This window comes from Myodes glareolus, chromosome X, assembly GCF_982192425.1.
Source record: "Myodes glareolus chromosome X, mMyoGla1.1, whole genome shotgun sequence".
Taxonomy (NCBI): Eukaryota; Metazoa; Chordata; class Mammalia; order Rodentia; family Cricetidae; genus Myodes; species Myodes glareolus.
Window position 1 is genome coordinate 97529362 of NC_142053.1, and position 23872 is coordinate 97553233.

Below are 23872 nucleotides of genomic sequence, written 5' to 3' on the forward strand. Positions count from 1 at the left end.
TTATTACTACATATGCGAGCCACCATTCCTGCCTCTGCTATTTCTTATCTGATAATTTTTCTCCAAGTAAGTACTTAGAATATAGAATGTGTTTTTTTCAGACCTTCACCAGTGGACAAGGTACTATTCTGTGTCCTGGGGTTATGTCAATAAATAAAACACAGACAGTTGAGCCTGTATGCTAGGCACATACTTTAGTACTGAGTTTTAGATCATAAGATATGAAATGAAATTCTGTCAGCTTGTTTCTTTATGATGTTGGGTTAACCTTTGACTTGTAAGATATTTATCTCCTCAGAGAACTTTAGAATTTGCCTTCTTTATATTTATCACTTCTCCAGAAAGGCGGTTGTGCGCCACATCAATGGAAGGAAGCAGCTCGCCAGAAAGTATTTTTGCTTTGTTTGTTTGTTTTTGAGACAGGATTTCTCTGTAGCTTTGGGGCCTTCCTGGAATTCACCCTATAGAGCAGGCTGGCCTTGAACTCACAGAGGTCTGCCTGTTGCTGCCTCTAGAGTGCTGGGATTAAAGGCGTGTACTACCACCGCCTGATTCTATTTTTACTTTTCTTAGTCTACATTGAACAGATGTTTTCTCTCCCAGGAAACTGAGGCATGGAACTACTCTCTGAACTCATTAGAAGTGAACATTATGCTATTGTTACAGTGATTTGGAGAGTTAATTTTAGTTAAATTATGCATTCTTACTCTCAAACCATAAGAAAATTGGTACTCAAGTACAAGTACTAACTAGAAGAAACAATCTCTAAGAAAAAAAAAATCTTTAAATTTTTTTTTAAAGTGCTGATTTACTTTACTGAAATTGTAGCCAGTTGTGTGGTTTCTTTATTCATTCTCAGCCCTAGATTTAATGTTTTATATCGAGGGTCTGCAATTTATGTATGATGCCTGGTGGATGGGGCCTCCAGTTAACAATTTCTCTCCCTGCTGACAGGGCTCCATTTTCCTGTTAAAGAGCCTGATAAAGGTACCACCGGGTCTCCCGCACAGGAATTTACAAGTACTAACCCTGCATGAGCATCTTCCTTCTCATCAGAGATGAATGAGGAGTGGAACCTGCTGTGACCATCAGCATTACATCACCTTTCTTACTGTTCTTGGTTTTTCTATTCACCAAGGTCATCTATGTTATTAATTATATTAATTTCTATTTTGTACAGAGCCATTTTTGGTTTATTTAGGGACAAAGAGCTGGGGTTTTTTGTTTGTTTGTTTGTTTTCTGAGACAGGGTTTCTCTGTGGAGTCCTGGCTGTCCTCAAACTCAATGATCGGCCTGCCTCTGCCTCCTGAGTGCTAGGGTTAAAGTCATACACCACTACTGTGATTATTATATCATTACTTTTTTGAATCCAGCTTTGTTATGTTGTTCAGGCTGGTCCCAAAAGTCGTGGCAATCCTCCTGCCTCAGTCTCTAAAATGCTGAGGTTACAGGTGTATACCACCGCAACTAGCAGAAATTACCTCGTTAAAAAATAATTGTGTTTCATTTTCTCGGGAGAAGTTCTTTTAAATATGTTTTAAAATGTATTCTTTGACATATCCAATCATATGTATAGTGAATTTCAGTTGTTTTCACGCCCGTTGCCCTCTCTTCTCTTCCTCCATTTCCTGCTGGAACCCTTCTGCAGAAGAAGTTATGTTCTTACTTATTCCTTTTATTTTATCTGTGACCGACCGACTTTAACTGAAGTTGCTTGTCTGGGCATGGGTGCTATTGCCGTCTGTCAGGGAGGGTAGTGCCTCATGAGCCCCTCTCCATCTGGGATGAAATGCTGATAGAGCGACTCTTGAGTAGGTTTTCTGCAGTAAGTACAACAATCATGACTTTATAAGGGTAACAACCATGTCATGTCCAAAAGACATCCCTCTGTGACATACCTACTCATCCTCCGGCTCTTTTGCATTGCCTTCATCCCCTTTTCTCTGATGGTCCATGAGCCTTGGAGGTATGATAGAGATGTCCTCTCATCCATCATCACTTTTATTCTTGACACTCGGACCACTGATGAGTCTCTGCATTAGCTGCCACCCACAGCTATGAGAAGCTTCTTGGAAGAAGACTGAGAACAGCACTAATCTATGGGTAAAAACATGCACATTTAGAAGGCGACTTAATAATATATTAGCAAAACAGTGGTCATAGGTTCTCTGCTGAGCCTGCATCCATCCCAGCCATAGGCCCCTGACCATGTATGCAATACCATCTCAGGAGTTATTTCATTCCTCTTTTTAAAAAGATGTGTTGATTTTTATTTTATGTGTATGGGCATTTTGCCTGCATGTATGTCCGTGCACACATGCATGCCTGATGTTCATGGAGACCAGAAGGTGTTAAATCTCCTGGAACTGGAGTTACAGAAGGTTGTGAGCTTCCATGTGGGTGCTGAGAATGGAGCCTAGGGTCCTCTAAAAGAGCAGCCAGTGTTCTTAAATACTGACCATCTCTCCAGCCCTTGTTTCCTTTTGTTTATAGTTTTTATAGACAATATGTCTCATTGTAGCTCATGCTAACTTCAAACTCTGGATTCTTCTACCTTAGCCTCTTGAGTTCTAGGTGAGATCTCAGATGTGAGTCCCCACCATTCTTGGTTATAAGAAGTTATTCCTGATGTGCACTGCAATTTTTGAGATATATTTTTATTTTTATGTGTGTGTGCATATATATATATATATATATATAGATTGTTTCCTCCATGTATTCACTTAACAAACACATACCTTCAAAGTAGTCCACTAGTGCACCTACACACACCCACAAAGTTGGAAATACAGGAAGTTATGAGCATTCTGAAATGGCTGCTGGGAATTGAAGTGGGTCCTCTGGGAGAATAGCAAGTACTCGTGACCACTGAGTCCATCTCTATAGCCACCCACATTGTAATGTGTTATGATTCTGTCTGAAGAATAAGCCAAATGTCATTGGTGGCCTTTCCATCTGATGCATTGTTTTCTATATGTTCCTAAGAACTTCATTGGCTCATTAACTTTAAACAGATTTTATAGCAACCTACATAATTATATTGATGTGTTTTTCAGGTTTTCAATTCAAAAACAGCTGAACTTCTTAGTCATCATCAAGTAGAAATCAAACAGGAATTCCCAAGAGAAGGGTATGTTTCTTCCTTGACTATGTAATGGCATGTCACATTGATTGGTTTCTCTCACCACATGCACTCTGTGGATTGGTATAAGAAACTTAGCCAGACACTGTCTTGAGAGGACCTAAGAGATTGGGATTGGTCAAGAGATGAAGCTATGATGTGGTAGTTCAGAAAAAAATGTCTGAACAATGGGTGACTTAGGAATTCAGCAATGGAAAGCAAAGTGTAAGAAATTCATGTAATACAACAAAAGTGTGTAAACTGTCAGAAATTTTGCATTGACTCTGAAGTCATTTATTTTTGTGTCCCTATTACTAATAGTGATAAAATGATTACTTTTTAGGATTTTTTTGTTTTGTTTTGTTTTGTTTTATTTCCTGGCTTTTGGAACCAGGGTAGTCTCACTTTATAGACCATCCTGGCCTAGAACTTAAAACAGTCATTCTGCCTGAGCCTGTCAAGTGCTGGAATTTGAAGAGTGAGCCACACCTGGCTAGTGACCATCCTTAGAAGGATGGATTATTATTATGTGAAGAATAAGAAAAATAGGAAAATGTAAGGGCAATAGTTTTTTTATTCCTTTAGAATGTAGAATATAGATATGATTTGCTTTCCAGTTTTTTTAATTTATCTATTTATTATGTATACAGTATTCTGTCTGTCTGTATGCTTGCAGGTCAGAAGAGGGCACCAGATTTCATTATAGATGGTTGTGATCCACCATGTGGTTGCTGGGAATTGAACTCAGGACCTCTGGAAGAGCAGTCAGTACTTTTAACCTGAGCCATCTCTCCAGCCTTGCAATTTTTTTCTGTTATGTGCTAGGCACATCTAATAGGTTAACTTATTTGCGGAAACATGTTAGGTTTGTAATGAATTCTTGGAGACTAACACATTTATCCTTTTGTTCCAAAGATGGGTAGAACAAGACCCGAAGGAAATCCTGCAGTCTGTTTATGAGTGTATAGAGAAAACGTGTGAAAAACTTGGACAGCTCAATATTGACATTTCCAACATCAAAGGTATTTCAGTTGAATATTCTCATCTTCTGGTACAGCTGTGCTGATCCCATTCATTAATTTATTATTTCAGCTCTCAATTGAATGTGTGTGCATTGTAAGCCTTTTTGTGAGAACCTGTGGGCGCAACAGTAAACAAGATTCAGTCTCTGTTCACGTAGATATTTTATTCTCATGAAGGCAAAGAAAAACAAATGAAGACAATGCAAGTTCATTTCAGATACTAACGAGTTCCATGTGGGAAATTAAAACATGAGTGACACGCTAGGGTGTGCCTACCAGGGCTTACTTTAGATTAGGTGGCCGTGGGAGGCTTGTCTTCTCTGAGGAGGTGATTATTTTTACTGATATTTCAAGGGGCATGAGGGATCAGCCATGTGATGGGAGAAAAATCTTTGAAGAAAAAAAAAACTGTACATATAGATCCCAAGGTGAGACTAAATGGAGGTAGGCTAGGGCCACCAAGAAGACCAACGTGTTCTAAGAACAGTAAAATCAAGTTGAGCGGATAGAGTGGGGATGTTAGGGGCTTAATGGCACTGAAATTGGAGAAGTCAATGGCATCTTGTCGACCGTGTTTTGGAGCTTGAGTGTTAGTTTTAGTGTGACAGGCGGCAGTTAGACAATTCCATACCTGGTGTGTAGAAAGCGGACTGTGGTGGGGAGACCACTGTGAGGCTTCTGTAGCCCTGCTGAAACAGGATGGTGGCTTGTCTGACAGCAGTGGCAGAGAAGCAAGGAGAAAGGACCAGTACTTCTGACTGGTTGCCTACCAGGGTAGGAGAGAGAGTAGTGTAGTGAGAAGTTGGGCAAGGGGAAGAAATGGGTCAAAGATGATGCTTCAGTTTCTGGTAGTTTTTTGTTTTCTTTTGTTTTGTTCTATCGGGTTACACATTGCTCCTGGGTAGGTGGGAATGCGTTTCATTGAGAAGAGAAACATGAGGGGGAAGAATAGGTTGGGGGAATAGTTTTTGAAATCCAAACACTTTACTTATAGTATTTCACTGCCTGAAAGTATGAGTTTGTTGTAGATCTCTCTATGAATTCCTAGTTTCTGGTAGAATACCTATGCTTGCTTGCCTGTTTATTTTTTTTTTACAGGGAGAAAAAGTTACTTAGCTACCCAAGGTTGCTGGAACATTGTATACTGTGAAAACTCAATGTGGACATTGCTGCTCATTGCCTTTTATATCTTGTATTGTGTTGTTGAGATTTGTTTGTTTGTTTGACTTTTATTGAAACAAGCACTAAATAAATAGACCTGTCTGGCTTGGAGTTTGCTGTGATTACAGGCATGTACCACTTTTCCCAGTGTGTGTACACACACATACATTTCATTTTTAATTATTATTTATTTATTTACTTAGGTAGTTTGACTACCAATAGAAGAAACCATAGTCCACTTTTGGTGTTTTGGTTCATATCCTCTTGGCTTCAAGACTGATCATACTCCTAAGATTTTTTTTGTCCTAAGTAGATTTTTTCTTGATTGTTTTTGTTGTTATTATTATTGATTTTCCTTTGGTTTTGGCTTTTAGACACATTCTGTCTTAGTCTATTGCTTTGAAGAGATGACAGCCGCAAATCTTATAAAGGAAAACATTTAATTAGAACTGGCTTACGAGTTCAGAGGTTTTGTCTGTTATCATATGGCAGGAAGCTTGGCTGCATGCAGGCACTGAGAGTTCTACATCTGGATCAGCAGGCAACAGGAAGAGAGATATAGGGGCCTGGCTTGAACATATGAAACCTCAAATCTCGCCTCCAGTGACACACTTCCTCCAACAAGGTCACACCTACTTGTGCCACTTCCTGTAAGCCTGTGGGAGCCATTTTCATTCAAACCACCACATTACACTCCTTGGCCCCATAGACTTGTAGCCATATCATAATGAAAAATTGCATTAGTCCAATTTCAAAGTCCCCTTCCAAAGTCTCGTACAGTGTCAACACTGTTTAAAAATCCTAAGTTCAAACTCTCTTCTGAGAATCATGACAGTCTATTAACTTTTAACCCCCCTCTTCCAAAACAGAGGAATGAGAGCATAGTGAGTAAATACTGGATCAAAGCAAGACTTAAAACGGGCTGGACAAACTCCAAATTCTGCATCTCCATGTTTGATGTCAGAGCGTTCTTCAGATCTCTAAATCCTTTCAACTTTGTTGACTGCAACATACTTTTTTCTTTTGTGTTGGTTACGCTCCCTGTTACCAACTCACCTTGGCAGGTGTCCCATGGCATTGACATCTCCAACATCTTATTGTCTCCAAGGCAATCCAGGTTTCACCTTCACAGCTTCATACAAAGGCCTCCCTGGACTTCCATGCAGAGGCAGCCCCGCCATGCGCCTGGCCTCATCAGCTTTCTTTAGTCACAGAGGAAGATTTCATAACCCCTTTCTTGTATCCTTGACTCTAGAGCCAAAACCATGTGACCAAATCTGCCCAATTCTGCTGCTTTTTTGGGTTGGAACATGACCTGTTCATTCAAATACATTTTTATCAGCTTTCTGATTTTGGTAGTTTCATTCATTGCCTCAGTTTGGCTGTTTTGAAACTTGAGCTATAGACCAGGCTGGCCTTGAACTCAGAGATCTGCCTGCCTCTGGTTTCAGAGTGCAGGGATTAAAGGCACGTACCAGCACACCTGGCCATCAGCTTTTTTAAAATTACCTTTTATAAATTGGAAACTTAGCTTGGTGGGGTCTTGCCCTGAGGTTACCAATCCCTTTATTCCATTAAGGATGGGCCTTTTCTTTAAAGTTATCTCCTTGGGCACTGGACTTAGTTCTATTACGCTTTCTGGTACTTCCTTTTTAAACTGTATATTTTGTATACAGTTTCCTTGTTCAGCTTGCTCATTTTCATTATAGATCTGCGTAAGTGTGGTCAGGCCATTAATAGTCACACAACACGGTCAATGGTAGGTTGTTTGGAAATGTCCTCTGCCAAAGCTGTTAATTCATAACTCTTCAATTTAACCTCAGGCCGATTTTTTTTTTGCACAAGGGCAGAAAGCATCTTTGCCAAAATATCACAAAATATTTTCTAGGCCACATCTTAACAGTCTTCTCTGAAACTTCTTGAGCTGAGCAGATTATCCTTAGCGCCACTGTCTTCTATGTTCCTACTAGTATGGCCCATTGAACACCACTTAAAGCATTGAACTGCTTTCTTAATCCAAAGTCCCAAACTCTACATTTCCCTAAACGAAAGCACAGTCAGGCATATCACTGCAATATTCCACCCCTTGTACCAGCTTCTGTCTTTGTCCTCACAAAGACAAAAACAGGGTTTTTATTGCTGTGAAGAGACACGATGAACACAACTCCTATAAAGGAAAACATTTAATTGGGACTGGCTTACAGGTTCAAAGGTTTAGTCCATTGTCATCATGGCAACACACAGGCAGATACGATGCTAGAAGAGAAGAATTCTGCCCCTCCCTGTCTCTGCCTCCCAAGTGCTGGGATTAAAGGCATGCACCACCATGCCCCGCTCTTCTTACATCTAAATAGAAGTGCAGTCACCAAATTTATGTGAGCTGTATATCAAAATGATTGCTCTTCTTTCTTGGGGAATATTCTAACAGTCTGCAACAATATAAACAATCAGTTCTCAGTAGTGCTTAGCTGTTAAAAGAGTCATTACCTCTGAGGCATAAATAAACTTCACAGCTTATAGAGTCCAGGATAACTGACCCTGGCATTAACATTGTTCTACCTTCCTGACAGATAAAGTAGAATGCAATATAGTGGCCTTCTGAGCCCACTGGTATACAACTCTTTCTGGGTTTTATAGGGTATGTGAAGATGACACATAGGTCCTCAGCAAGTAATTGTCTTGCACTTGAATAACTAACTGGTCCATAAGACTTAAACATGTATCTGTCTCTTCCTCCCCCTTTTCCCTCCTCCTCCCTCTTCTCAATATTTAGCCCTGGCTTTCTTGGCCTTCTCTATGTAGATCAGTCTGGCCTCAGACTCATAAACATTCTCCTGCCTCTGCCTCCCAAGTGCTGAGATTAAAGCAACTATCTTGTTAATATACTGATTTGTCCAATATAAAAGTCACACCAAGTCAAAGTGATTCTTTCCTGGCAATCAATGGCCTGTAGCTAAGGATGAGGACATCCCATAATGCCTGCCATACCAGGCCGGTCACGCTGCTGATAATTTCCCCAGATAATTTACTGAATTTTCATCAGAAAGGCAAGATTTGCTTTCTTATGTAGAAGTATAAGCGACGAAACAGTAAAAGCTGTAAAGGGTCAGCAGTCACCTAAAGCAGCTTCCTTAACTGCAGTGGGGAAGGAGGACCGTAGGACAGGTAGCTTTCTCCCTGGGCCACACTGATAATAATCTCACAAAACCTTTAGTTTGTATTTCCTATGCGACAAGTACATGAGCTTTGCCAGTGGAGAGCAATATCATGTAGTCTTATCTGATAATCATTAACAGAGTTCATCATATCTGCTTATATATCTTTCACAAATTCCTGACTCATTCCCTTTAGTTGTCTTCATTTATCAAAAAGTCCGTGCTTCAAAGTTCGTGTGATCATTCACGTCTATCGTCTCAGCACTTGGCAGCCTTAGGCAAGAGGATTGCTTGTGAGTTCAACGTCAGAGTGGTCTACTGAAGTGAGACACATTTCTCAGACACCCTTACCATATTTTTTACTTAAGCTACTGTGAAGAATGCCTCCTAAATTAAAAAATACTCTGTAGTTGAATAGCACATTTAAACCGAAAGCGGGCCCATGGGCTGCTCTGCCTGTGTTAGGCAGTTACGTTTGCCTTTCATGGGACTTTAGGAGTCACTCCATAGCCAAAATTACAATGCCAGATGTTCTCTCTAACTGATAGCAAAAACTGTTTCAAAGTCGAGGCCATAGATGGTCAGGAGTTACATTCCCAACAGTTACTTTGGTGATAGGATAAAAGAAAATCTTTACATCTACTCCTTCACCCTAACACACAAATTTCCGTCACATCTTACACTTATGAACCTCATGATGGACTCAGAAAGGTACCTTTTTTACAAAATAATTTTCCATATCTCGTTCTTAATTTTCAAATATACACATTGCATGTAAAACTACACAGTTTTTTCATAGCCTGAGAAGCAGAAAGGGCTTGAATTTTTTTTCTTTTAGACAATGACTAGCAATGTAGCTGAGTTTGAATTCACAAAGTCCGTCCTCTGGCCTCAACTTCCTAAGTGCTGGGATGATAGGCATATGCCACCATGCTCAGTGTGAAAAGCTTCATTCGTCTTCCCACGTGGTGCTTGTAGTAGCAAGAAAGCTGGTTTTGAAAGGGCCTAGTTAGTTTTCTCTGTGTATTATCAGTTCTTATTCCAAAATGTGTTACAATGATTAAATAAAGCATTATTTACCGATTTTAGTGCTGGGGATTCTATACAGGGGTCTATCCATGATAATCCATGAGCTATATCCCTACCCTGTTTTTATTTTTGAAAGGATCCACAATATGGTCTAGACACCACTTACTAAGACTTCAAGTATTTAAGAACAATAACTTTTTCTAAGTATATCTTCTTAATTGTGGTTATAACTTTTTGTTCATCTATATGTATGTGTGACTTTATGTTTGTTTGTCTGTCTGTCTTTGAGATAGGAGATAAGATCTGGCTGTGTAGTTCAGACTGGTCTGGAGCTTGCTATGTACTGAGACTGGCTTCAAATCCATAGCCAACCTCCTATCCCAGTCTCCCCAGTCTGTTGGAATTTAGTCATGAGCCACCATGCTAGGTGTTGGCTGTTAGATTTTAAATAGTTTAATCATGTTACTAACAGTCACTGAAAAGAAAACAAACCCCTTAAAAATATTAGATAAAGTCTAAACCCGATTGACCTAAGACCAACATGTTAGTTTTTATTTATATGAATGATTATATCCGTAAATACATTCCCATGAGGCCAAGAAATGTGTATTTTGTGTATGTGTATAGCATTCATATGTGTCTGAATGGTGCGTACTATAAGCCTGAATGTGGTACTCTGCAAAAGAAAGAATTAAAAAGTAGTGATTTGGGCAGGTTAAGATGGCTCAGTGGTTAAAGGCTCCCTGCTGTCAAGCCTTACAACCCGAGTTCAAGTTCCAGGCCCTACATGGTGGGAGGTAAGAACTGAGTTCTGCAAGTTGTTCTCTGGCCTCTATATTCAAGCTCCCTCCTTAATAAATCAATATTATATTTATATTAAATAAATATATTTATATATTAAATAAATATATTAAATTATTTAAATTTAAATTACATAAATTTAAATTTAAATATAAATTATATTTATATATTAAATAAATACATATTATTTGTTTATTATATATATTATAAATATATAATGTAACTTTAAAATGATTTTAGGGTAAAACAACGGGTTGAGAACACAGGAAAAGCTCACTAGCTTTGCATTAGACCTGTGTGCAGTAATAAAGATAACTGTGGCCCAAAGAGAATCCTGAAGAGCGATTTCCGTGGACTTTGGGTGTCTGCAAGGAAAGCAGTTTCACTTGGCACGGAAGAATGAAATTAAGACAGAGGAGAAAGAGGGAGTGGTTAGAGAGAAATCCTGGACCAAAGAATCGGATGGAAATAGCTCCAGATTAGATTCTCAGTATGAGTCAGAAGGAGCCAATAGTGAAAGGTTGCATGACGGACATGTGACTAGAGAGGGTTGTGACTAAAAAGAGCAGCCAGCTGACTTCCAGGAAAGTCAACAATGAGGAAATGGACTCTTAGTTGGGAATTCCCTGTGGTGCCACCTTGTAAAGTTTTTATTTTAAAGCAAATATCACTTTCGCAATATTCCCCTGTAGCCACCCCTTGCTGGGCCCCTGCTTTTGTGCCCTCTGAGATGCCATTGCGCCCTCTGAGATGCCAAGGATTCCTCTTAGCCTGCTCGCTTCAGTCTCATTGTCTGCGACAGTCACTGTACTCCGTACTCAGCGGTGATGACAGCAGCAGCTCTGAGGGACATTTATTCAATACTTAGTTCTACCAGACATTTGCTTTAACGTGTGGGGACTTATTATTAGGTGGGGACTTTGAATTTACAAGAACTAAAACTCACTTTACAAGAAATAAAACTCCGAGGAGACAAAATAAAGGGACTCAAGATTGGAATTTAAACAGCAGCTGTTTGACTTTGGTGAGCCTAAGTGCTACTGAATATTTCCTTAATATTTCTTCCTCTTATTATTATAATTTTGGGGGTTTTCGAGACAGGGGTTCTCTGTAGCTTTGGAATCTGTTCTGACACGCACTTTGTAGACCAAGCTGGCCTCAAACTCACCGAGATCTACCTGTCTGTGTTCCCCAAGTGCTGGGACTAAAGGCAGATGCTACCACTGCCTGGCTTAAATTTTTAAAGACAGTGTGTGCTGGGGGTGAGGGTGTGTATATACCATGACGTGTGTGCAGGCCACAGGACAACTTTATGGAGTCTTTGTAGTTCGCCTTCCATTTATCTTGAATCCAAGGATCACAGACTTAAGCCATCAGACGTGTGTGGCAAGTACCTTTACCTGCTGAGCCATCTCACTGGCTTGTCTTGAGATAGTGCCTTATCTAGCCTTCGAATTTTCTATGTGGCCCAGACTGACGATGGCTTCTGGTCTCCTTTCTCATTCATCCTCCCTAACCCTGAGGTTGCGGGCATGCATTCCTACTGCCATGCCTGACTGTGGTTGTTTTCCTAAAATGCCTGCCTGCACATATGTACACATATGGGAAGGGAACTTTCTCGTAACACATGAATCAGTTTATTGTGGCACCTAATAATAAATTAGTCATTGTAAACGTGTGAAGTTATTACTTCCCTTGAGACAATTTGGAGCCTCTTCTTAGTAATGATATGGATCCATGTCATTGTGTGCTTCAAGTGGAGTAGGAGGATTCTATAGATTTACAAACTATACATTGCATGTTCACTTTTCCCCGTGGCATTTAAGGAAAATAAACCAGATACCGCTACAAATATTCCAGATGGAAGGCTGAGCATGGTGGCATATGTCTTTAATCATAGCAGGCTGGAGACAGAAGTGGCAGCATATAATGGGGGGGGGGGGGGTCTCTGTTAATTCTAGGTCAGTCTGTCTACACAAGGACTTCCGGGCTACATAGTGAGGCCTTGTCTCCAAAAAAAAAAAAAAAAAAAAAAAAATCGCAAGTGTTTAAGAGGTGTTAGTTGTTCCTGTTATCCTGAAGCAATATTCAACATGTTTAACCGTCTCGTCTCCTTCCTTCTGTTTCACTTTCTTGTTAAAGCCATCGGTGTCAGCAACCAGAGGGAAACCACGGTGGTCTGGGACAAGCTAACCGGAGAGCCTCTCTACAATGCCGTGGGTAAGCCATCATGCCGAGGTGCAGCACAAGGCCTCGTTCCATTCGCAAAGGTGGTCACAGGCAGTCATCTGACCAGAAAAGCATATGTTCATGTTTCCCATAATCTGAGGAGGTGGGCGGCAGAGTTCTCTTAAACTTTTCAGATCATAGTTATTCACGTGTTGAATTTACTCTCTCCCTTGCTCTCTCTCCCTTGCCCTCTCTACAATCTCACAGCTGACTGTTTGTATCATATAAGAGGGTGGATAATTCCAGAAGTGTTTGAACCCCCCCCCACTGTGTTTCTGCCGTCTAGAAGAGATCTTTCTCCCTCCTATCCTGAAAATCCAAAATTGCAAGTGTCCAAAATTATCTATCAACTATCTGTATATTTGTACTTTCTACCTAAAAATTTGAACTCTTATTAAGATAAATTATCAGAATTTTAGCTGCTTCTTTTATAAATTTAATTGTTTTTTCAGGGTATACAAACTTCAAATGTCTCAAGCAGCTTCCCTTTGGGTGTCACATCTTAGATGTAAATGTCCTTGAGAAGATGCTAGTTTATCCTTAGCATGTGACAAGTGCAGAGCACTAAACGATACCGTTCTTTCCTCAAAGGAAAGTTGTGCTCTAAATCTGTGGCCTTTAAAAGATTTCTGTCATAAGTAGCAAATCATGCTGCCTGGGATAGCACATGCCTTAAATGCCAGCACTGAGGCAGGAAGATTGTCTCAAGTTCAGAGCTAACCTGGCTTACATGGCACATTCTAGGTCACCTAGGGCTGTAAAGGAAAACTCTGTTTCAAAAACAAAACAAAAACAAACAAAATGAGAAAAGAAAAACTAATAATGTGTGATTATTATAATAAGTTATAGCCGGGCGGTAGTGGCGCATGCCTTTAATCCCAGCACTTGGGAGGCAGAGGCAGGCAGATCGCTGTGAGTTCGAGGCCAGCCTGGTCTACAAGAGCTAGTTCCAGGACAGGCTCCAAAGCCATAGAGAAACCCTGTCTCGAAAAAGAAAAAAAAAGAAAAGAAAAGAAAAGAAAAAGAAAAAAAGTTATAAAGAAGGGAAACTGAGTGATTTTCAAAAAGAAGGAAAGGAATATGAAACAGGAAGGGTAAGCAAATAAAAAAACATAAATCTAAACACGTATATGGTAAAGGACAGGATTTTTCTGTGCGGTGAAAGCTATTAATTGAAACTTCTAGTTGGTTCCTGAGAGAGTGCAGTACAAATGAAGAGAAGAAAAACTGGCAGGCCATCTCAGGCTAGGTGCAACCATGTGCCTGTGCCCTGGAGAGTTCACAAGCATGACTGAGGTGACCATTCTTTGTTCTTTGAAAAGCCCGTTCTCTAGGTTGTTTCTCTTTTTCTTAATGCCTCTCCTTAGCACTGTGCTTAAAATCTGTATTACATCTATAACAGAACCCCAGCCCTGTTTCACAGAAGAGATAATAGAAAAATTTTAAAAAGAAATTTGAGTTTGTGATAACGGGAGTTAATTAGGTAATATTAAAGGAGGAAAATAGCTTTTTGCTTTATATGAGATATTAAATTTCTGATTGAAGCTATTTTCTAGGCAACTAGAAATTAGATTGTTTTTTTTTGTTTTTGTTTTTTTAAATTATTTATTTATTATGTATACAATATTCTGTCTGTGTGTCTGCCTGCAGGCCAGAAGAGGGCATCAGATCTCATTTCAGATGGTTGTGAGCCACCATGTGGTTGCTGGGAATTGAACTCAGGACCTTTGGAAGAGCAGGCAATGCTCTTAACCGCTGAGCCATCTCTCCAGCCCGAAATTAGATTGTTTTGAAAGTTATTTATTTATTGTTTTGAAAGATTTGCTTGAAAGCTTTTCTTCCATGTATTTATTCCATTTATTTAGTTATTCTCAGGAGAAGGCAGGCCTGCATTCTATGGCAGGCATTGGAGGAAAGAGGAGAACCGGCTGGAGCCGGTTTTCTACTTTCACCTTGTAGACATCAAGACTCAAACACAAGTTGTCAGGCCTGGGACCAAGCGCTTTTACCTGCTGAGCTCTCTTGACAGTCCTTGCTTGTTTCTAAGCCAATGTTTTATGTAGTCCATGCTGGTGTTGGACCTACTCTGTAGCTAAGGATAACTTTGAAATCCTGACCTTCCTCCTTCCACCTCCCAAGTGTTTGGTTTACTGGCATGCACCAGCACACTTGGCTTTAAATTGCTTTCAGTGCAGATTTGAAAATTTTCAGCACAGATATGATCATCTCAACTAATGGTAAATGACTTCATTATAGGAATGAATATACAATGAAATTCAAAAGCATGGCTAGATATCTGTGTATGTTCCATGTTCTGTGGTGACCCCTAAATATATCTCAACAAACCAGGGAGGCTTGTCATTTACCTTTGTGTCACAAGTTAAGAGTAGGAATTTTTCTAATATGTCTAATATCCACTTATGAATGAGTACAAACTGTGTTTGTCTTTCTGTGTCTCAGTTAAGGAAACAAGGAGAACCCTAAAAGAGACATACATAGATCCCCTTGGGATGGGGAAATAGACAAGATCTCCTGAGTGAATTGGGGACAATGGGGGGGAGGGAGGGAGTGGGGGAGAAAAACATGAGGGATCAGGAAGGTTGAACTGGGGGAAGGACAGAGAGAGAGACCAAGCAAAGAAATATCTTGATTGAGGGGGCCATTATAGGGTTAGTGAGAAACTTGGCACTAGGGAAATTCCCAGGAATCCTCAAGGATGATCCCAGCTAAGAATCTAAGCAATAATGGAGAGGGTGCTTTAACTGCCCTTTCCCTGTAGTCAGATTGATGGCTACCTTAATTGTTATCATAGAACCTTCGCCCAGTGACTGCTGGAAGCAGATACAGAGATTCATAGCTAAACACTGGGCTGAGCTCCTGGAGTCCAATCATAGAGAGGGAGGAGAGATAATATGAGCAAAAGGCTCAAGGTTGTGATGAGGAAACCCACTGAAACAGCTGACCCAAGCAAGTGCGAGCTCACTGACTCTGGACTGACTGAACTAGGCCCTCTGAATGTGGCTGATGGTTTTGTGGCATGAACAGTTTGTGAGGCTCCTGGCAGTAGAAGCAGTGTTTATCATTAGTGCATGAACTGGCTCTTTTGGAGCCCATTCCCTATGGAGGGATACCTTGCCCAGCCTAAATACAGGGGGAGGGCCTTGGTCCTGCCTCAGGTGATGTGACAGACTTTGTTGACTCCCCATAGGAGGCCTCACCCTCTCTGAGGAGTGGACGGGGAGTGGGTGGAGGAAAGTTGTGGGGAGCGGGAGGACAGGAAGAAGAGGGAACTGGGATTGGTATGTAAAATAAGATTGTTTTAAAAATGTCAAAAGAGTAGGCATTTGGGAGCTAGAAGAAGACATGGAAAGAGAACTAGAGGATAGAAATGAATCAGAGAAAGAAGCTGCTCGATCGTTACAAGGCTGGATTCTTCCTTCAACTTCATTTCATCTAGGGAAACATAGAAGGATTATCCATCCATGTAGGTTTCAGTTGAGAGACTCATCATGGTATTATATATTTAGCAGCTTTATTCAAAAGGAAGATCAGATGGGATTAGTGGGAACAGAATCAGATTGCTTCATGGATTTGTATTCAAGCTTCTTTGGCTTGTTTATATTATAATGTGATGTTTGTACTTTTCATTTTCTCTATGTTAATTCAGGCTGCTAGAACCAAAGTACTATAGACTCGGTGGCTTATTCAGCAGATTTGTGTTTCTGCTAGTTGTGGACGTTCAAAGTTTGAGACTGAGAACAAGGTACCAGTTGATTTGGTCCTGTGAGGGCCCCATTGCCTGTCCTGTGTTTTCGTGCGGTGGAGAGCAGGGCGCAAGAAAGCAAACACTTTGCAGCCATTTGACAAGTGCACTAATCCCCTTTCTGAGACTCTGGTTGACCTAGTCATTTCCCAAAGGCTTCCCATCTTAATTCCTTCAAGTTTGGGGCTTAGGAGTTCGCTGTGATTGTTTTCTGGTATGTTCAGTCCGAAACAGTCATGGTGGTACACTGATCCAAGTGCTTGGCATGGAGCCAGGGAGATCATGAGGTCATATATATTCACTCTACATCTTCCATATATAGTGATGTATATCCGAGGGCAGCCTAGGATACATGACTGTAAACAAAACAACAAAATCAGCTCCCAGCAGTCTTTTTTCTTTCTTCCTCCTCTTGTAGAGCTCCGTCACTCTAGCCGATTCATCTCATTTTCCTGTTTTTACTCAACTGAAGTAGATAACTGACGAACAATATTATGAATGGGTGAATGAGAAGAAAAGTTTGTATTTTTCTTTTTTAAAATTTCCCAAGGTGGCTCATTGGGTGCTTGATGATTTGCGTTTGAGGGCTGGGATGAATGTGTGGAAGGAGAGAACCAACTTTGCCAGTGTCACAAGACTTCCACACACATGCTGGGCACACACACACTGAATGTGAAATGTAATCAAAATGAAAAAAAAGTCCCTTTTGTGTGGCCTCTTTTTTTCCTATATGCGTGGTAAATAGTGAATATAATTACCTCTATTATAGTAATGGAGAAAATAAGATATAAGACTCTTAGGATTCAGTGGTGGCCATGGCATAGGCTTATCCAACAAATAGAATACTGATAAAGGCTATGCTTACTTGCAATAAAGCTGTGTGCTTACTAGTATCTTTTCCAGTTGTAAACAGAGGTGAAAATTCAGTGGGTCCCATAGCTATATATGACCTACTGCTAGATGTCCATATATACATATAGGCATATATATATATGGGCATATATATATGTATATATATATAAATATATAAATCTGATATATTTTAGCCTTAATAAGGTATACTCTATTGCAGTATCTAAGGAGGGCTGTCATTTTGCATCACTACTTCTCAGGCACTCAAATCTGTCTTGGCATTTTGGCTTTTATGTACTAACAGCTAAAGTTGATTTCAGATTCTGCATGCATATGTATTTGTGTACACACACACACACACACACACACACACGGAAGGAGGTGAATAGGTTTTTTTTTGGTCCCATGTTATTGAAAATGTCATCGAATGAGGAGCATAGTCTCTTCTCCCTTGTATATGACCTTTTAACCAGCTTAATTAATGGCTTAACTACTGGCATTTACAATTCTTACTTCATTGAAGGGGAAGAAGCCAATAACATTTCGTAAACCTCTGATGGTCGTTGCTTATGGTGTGCTGGATAACATGGAGCCTCCCCTTCATCTTAGCACGCTACAAACAGACCAGGCCAAGCCATCTCACAGGAGATGGATTTGCTTTGTGCTTAGCCAACCAGATATAGGTGTTTCCTAGGGATTTTTCCATTTTCATTTTCTTAGATGTGTTTATTGCTTCTTGTTGTGATGATTAACCAAAATTGTGCAGATTTCTGATTTTTTATTCGATACCCTCTAAAGATAATGGTATCTTCTGTACTGTGTATATCACTCAAAAATGGCTCATGGAGATTAAGGAAACTACATTTTTCTTCACTCATAAAACTCTTTTATCAGGGCAAACTAAATATATTAGATGTGGCTTTATTCACACCATGCAAATTATTTTGTATACTATTCATTGGATGGTCTGCAGCATTGAAATTTCTATTTATTTAATCTAAATAAGGCCATTAATACCTTTTAGAAGGAGTTTGTATAGTATTCTGCACTCCTTAGAGTTTATTTCCCCACTATATATTATTTTATAACTTTAATAATTAGCAGTTCCCTATTCCCAGTAGACAGTACTGTTCCTGTCTGTGGAAAGGATTTTACTTCCAGCAATCCAATGAGAAAAGTACTTTCTTAGGGTTGTACCTTCCCAAGATAGCTCATGGTCTGCAGTAGATGACCACACAGCAGGGACTGGAGCATGTTCTTTGAACATCCCCTGAAAATGTGCTCTTGTATATCATGCGTGATTTGAGTTCAGTGGTTATATTTTTTTTTGAACTAAGATGCACGTGTGTTGCCAAGTAGGGAAGAATCTTTCTGAACAAGAAACACACACTTTCATGGTCTTCATCCACATGGAAGTGCTAGTGAACCAGACATTCCGGCCGGATTGCCTTTGTTCCCTTCTACTCCGGGTCTCTTCCGTTTCTCTTTCTCCATTCACACGTGTGGAAAACACATTCATGCTGATGAACTTGCCCAAGCGATCTATCATTTCCAAACAAGCGCGCATAGACCTTGAACCTGGCTGTCTCTAGCATGAATTGCCGTTGTTTCTCCTAATGCTCCAGCTGCTCCAGTTTCTCCTGGCTCTTCAGTTCCAGTTGCCGTTGTCCCCTCTGGCTCTCCAGTTCCAGCTGCTGGTTCTTCCTCAGGTACTGGTGCTCTGGCTATTGCTCCCTACCCGACCTTCCAACTCAGACGTGTTGGGGGGAAATTGACTGCCGCTGCCAGATCTGGATCTGTCACTTCTTTTGATCTCAGAAATTACCTACACAAGGGGCTTAGTCCTCCAGCTTGAGGGGGGTCTTCTCTTTGGCTTTTGATCTCTTGTTCTGCAAATCTAATTCTGCCATCTTAGCTTCAATAATGAGTTTTCTAATTGTTTTGTTCTTAATTCCATTAATTTTGAACATTTGTGAATTGCTTTGGTAGTATATCAACAACCACTGACATCTTTTTCTTTGCCATTTGTACTAATTCATTCCATATACTCTAATTGCCATATACTCTTTGGTTGTAAGAAACAAAGTAAATATCACGGCAGTGTTCTGCAATCCTGGAACAGTGGAAGGACAAGGACTTTCGATGCCATCCACTCCAGCATCTTTATTTAATATGTAGGGGATCTGGGACAAGACAGGTTTGAAAAATTGTATAAGTCACAAAGCTTGTTGATAGCAAAGTCAAACCTAGAACTTTGGTTTCATGATTGTACATTCAGTGTTTCGATTCTTTGAAGTGAGGATTTAACTCTGTGGATACCACTGTTGTCATGCATAACTCCAAGCCTGGCTAACTAGTCTTCGTTAAAGAGCAATAAAGTCATCGGACCACTGAGGTTCCTAGTGCTACCATATTGTCAGTGTTTGATTTGGTTTTGAATTAATTATTTGGAGCTCATTAATACTCTAAAGAACATGCCCTGCAAAAGACGTGCTCATTTATTAGTATTGTGTTGGATAGTTTGGAATGCTCATAGAGAAGTATTTAGGCATAGGCCTGGCCTAGACTTGAAGCAGAATCCTGCAAGGTAGTTATGCTTAGATAAGCTTGACGTTTTCTAGGTGGTTCCATTATGCTTCCTAAGAAAGAACCATGGCTGTGGAGTTCTGGTAGTGGTTTTTGGAAAGGAAGGCACTTACTTAAAGACAAATTTGTAGGGTCTCTTCACAGATCTGTCCCAGAATTGTGGAGTGCGGGGCCTATCCTTCAGCTCCCCAGTCAGTGTTGTGTCCATTGAGATGCAAGTCAACAGGGAGTGCTGGTGTAGTGTCAGCAGAGAGCACTTGTCTGGCCTTTGCGAAGTTCCCTGTTCCCTGTCACACCCTTTTGTGACAGCCAGGGTAGTAGGGAGGAGAAGAAGAGACAGAAAGTGAGAGAGTACCAGATGTAGGAGGTTTATATTATCAGACAGGAGGTCAGAAAGCCAAGAGTCAATGGATTTCAAATCTGTTTAGGTCCCTCTCTAAGAAAATGTATTTTATGTTACGGTTCAACAAACCCATATAAGCTAAAACAAATGTTTCCCAAATTGATCTTTATCCTACCAAGTACGTTGAACTCTAGTGTTTGCTGTCCTGATCTACCATTTCATTTTTTGAAGTGATAATCAAAACTCACTAAATTCTTTTTTAAACTCAGAGCTGATTGTAGTTTAAAAACTGAGCGTTAAGATGCGCTTGGTAATCACAGATTTAAAACCTCTCTTCTGAATCCTCCCACTTTCCCCAGTTACTCCTGTTAATCCAGTAACATCTGCTAAGGCTGCTTGTCTGCGAGGAAAGTCTGTTTTTGTCAACATCACACAGTACTGTTTCTATGTAACATGTAGCTGACTCGCCACGTCTGATGAATGATACTGCTAATGGTTTGTGCCCGGACATTGTAATAGAAAACTCAGCTCCAATCAAGTCAAGTGAAAAAACAAAAAGCAAGTCATTTTTTGCTAATGGGTCTAGCCATCCAATGGTAGCTTAGTTTAGGTGTTGATTGGTTCTGAATACAGAGGGTCACTGGGGTCCCCCTGAAGTCTATCTTTTCAGAGACGGCTCCTGACATGATAGACTCAGATCTCCCGTCATGAAAAATAGCAGGCCCTAAAAATAGCTGCCAAACGCAGCTCAGAGAAACGACTATTGAAGGCTGAACATAAATCTCGGTTCGGTGGTTTGGGATCTCTTATATAAGAACTTAGGGTTCATACCTTACCCTGGAACTTGGGACCTTTCTTATTTAAGCCTCATGGCTAAGGATTATGGAAATCTTAATCCCCAAAGGGAATTTGAGATGATGCTTCTGGAGTCAAGAGGAGTAGGTGCTGGGCACCAAATGCAGATCTTACCTATGGGCCTTCTATTTTCATAGGTTTTGCTCTCCTCCTATTTTCTTGGTTGACATGTGGATCATTTGCTTGCTGCTTTTTATACCTAGAAAAACCAGTATTGTATCCTGGTCTCCAGTTTAAATCTCATGGGAATTAGTACTATTAAAATGAAGCTCAGAACTATTTAGATAACTAGAATTTATAGAAATTTATTATGGGAAAGAGCTGATTTTAAATGAAGAGATCAGAAAAACACAGCTAAACAAATCAAACTAGGTACCTGTCAGCATTCAAAAATTAGTGTGCAACTTGCATTATTTCCCCCAGAGTCCTTTAAATAAACTGTGGGCCTCAGTTCTTTTCAGGGAGCATCTGAGCATAGTTAGCATCCTAAAAATACTGATGTACCATGAGTAGATTAAAAACTATAAAAGTTAAATACAGTAGACCCTGTCTCTCTAAAAAATAGCAAAGCTGGTGTTTGATCACTTATGCAGTCTATTTTATACTTTTTTAGTGCATTCTGCTCCCCAAGCTTCTGCTACAAAACAAAATGAGATATTTTCCACTTGGAGGTCAGAAAGCAGATAACAGAAATTTATAAAGAAAATGGTGGTCCATTAAAGTAGAGTTTTTCCCATGTAATCCAGCAAAGAAATGGATTGGAACTAAAGAAAATTCTTTAACAATTTCAGATCTTGCATCCTTCAAAAGATTTTATTAGAAGCATCCCATCAGGTTTTCTACTTCCTTAGTCTTTCTCACAGTCTCTTCTCCCAAGGTTTCTAAGATATCTCTTTTATCCTGAGCTATGCATTTCGCACTGTCAACTAGCCTGCCTGACTTTTAGGTCTTCTCTCCACTTGTGTGTTTAGAAAATCCTTACTCTAAATACTTTCTCATTTTTTTCCTGTAAAAATAATGCAAAATAAAAGCCCAAGGTTTGTATTGGTCCTATAATTTGGTCTGTAATTTTGCATAAAAGCTTTCAATTTTCCTCTGTAAATATATTTTCTTCTAACAGTATGTCTATTCATTTCTAATTTTCTAATTTCTGTCCTTTAAAATCTCTAGCATTTTAATTGCTTGTGGAAACTAATCAGTGTCTTATCTGTGATAGTGATTTCACTAAGTTCTCATGCTTATGAAGTTCTTTATATGTATTGTTATATTTTGATCTATAGTGTGGCTCGACTTAAGAACCCAGTCTACCGTTGAGAACCTTAGTAAAAGAATTCCAGGAAATAATAACTTTGTCAAGGTAAGAAATCTCTTCTGAAGCACACTGTAAGAATGTGTATTTTTTTAAAAAAAAAGTTCACCGATTTCATGAGACAGACTATCTCAGTCTGACAACCTGCAGTACAATGCTTATTTTATACAACTTCGAGACTGTTTCTTTCAGATAACTGTGGTCAAATCAAGCCTTCACCTGTCTTTCTTGTTCTGTGGGGCAATGAAGTAACAATACCCCAAGAGGACAGACTGATAGAGATCATATTGTTCCAGTAGCTTAAATCATATTCCCCAAGGGGTGCTTTCTTAATTCACCCCTACTTTCAGAATCCATCGGCATAGTTCCCTGCTGGCCACTGAAGAAAGTTCTGAGTGCTTTTGAGTTTTTAGTAACCTGGAATCAGTGAGGAAGGAAAAGTAGATAGTATTCAGGCTGTCTTGTCCATTTAGTTCCTCATTTTGTTTGCTTTGTCACACTGCATAACCCTGCCTCCCAGCCTCTGCACTGGGCTTCAGGGATTGTGTAGTGCTCTCCGCATTGCCGCTGCAGGCATTGTTCACATTCCTGTCTGACCATTTTAACACGATGTCTATTCGGTTTGCAAGATCTTCTTGAGAACATCTTGTGCCTCTGTGGGATGACCTTGCAAGTCAAATAATATTTCCATAATGTTTTCCATTATTTCTGAGCACTGATACTCTTTGCCCCCAACAACCCAAAAGAAAGCTACAAACCTTAAGATTTTTAATCTGCTGGTGGAGTTAAAATATTTGAGAATATTATTGTTTTCCAGTTACATGTTTTTATGTGTGTGTGTGTTTCTTTTAGTTTTTCTTGGCGTTTTAAAATTACGGTTTGTGAGGTTTTTGTTTGTTTATGAGAGAGAGAGAAAGAGAGAGAACACACATGGAGTTGAGTGAGTAGGGAGGATCTAGGAGCAGTGATGGTAAGGGAACTGTGATCAGAATATATTATATGAACAATTTTTTTCAGTAAAAACATTTGAAAACATTTTTTGAGACAGGGTCTTACTGTGTAGTCCTGGCTGGCTTGGAGCTCACTGTATATACCAAGCCGGCCTTAAACTTACAGCAATCCTCTTTTATACATTATATTATATGTTATTTTATCTCATTTTATGTGTCTGGGTGTTTTGCCAGCATGTATTAGCTGTGCCCTGTACGCATGTCTGATGCCCATAGAGACGAGAAGAAGGTATCAGATTCCTTGCGACAGGAGTTTCAGACAGCTATTAGCCACCATATGGGTACTGGGAACTAAACCAGTGTCCTTTGGAAGGGGCAGCCAGTGCCTTTAACTATTAAGCCATTTCTACAGCTCCTCAGCAATCTTTTTGCATCTGTCTCTCAAATGTTGAGATTATAAGCACGTACCAGTACAGCGCATCAAATGTGATTTGAGTTTTCTCATGAAGTATGCTCATCAGATAAGAATAAGGAATAGGGTTAGAAGGAGAGAAAACTAATTGTATTATTTTATATTCAATTACATCTCTAATCCCTTTACTTGAACTTTATAAAGAAATTTAATATTTAATATGCTAATAAGAATTGGACCTCACCTATTCTCAAGAAAGATCAATAAGCACACGAGTTCATTT

General features: G+C 39.8%; 1 protein-coding gene across 5 annotated transcripts in view; it reads left to right on the forward strand.

Annotated features, from left to right (window-relative positions):
• Gk (glycerol kinase) overlaps positions 1 to 23872 on the forward strand; it is an 80346-nt gene that overhangs the window by 15516 nt on the left and 40958 nt on the right. For 3 of the 5 annotated variants that reach the window (XM_085684719.2, XM_048449774.3, XM_085684721.2), the window contains exons 2-6: positions 3058 to 3131; positions 4038 to 4144; positions 12433 to 12510; positions 18760 to 18843; positions 22199 to 22275. In XM_085684719.2, the coding sequence (XP_085540845.1) occupies positions 3058 to 3131; positions 4038 to 4144; positions 12433 to 12510; positions 18760 to 18843; positions 22199 to 22275 (420 nt within the window). The remainder of the gene's footprint in view (positions 1 to 3057; positions 3132 to 4037; positions 4145 to 12432; positions 12511 to 18759; positions 18844 to 22198; positions 22276 to 23872) is intronic. The other 2 variants (XM_085684720.2, XM_048449776.3) reach the window with 1 other exon arrangement.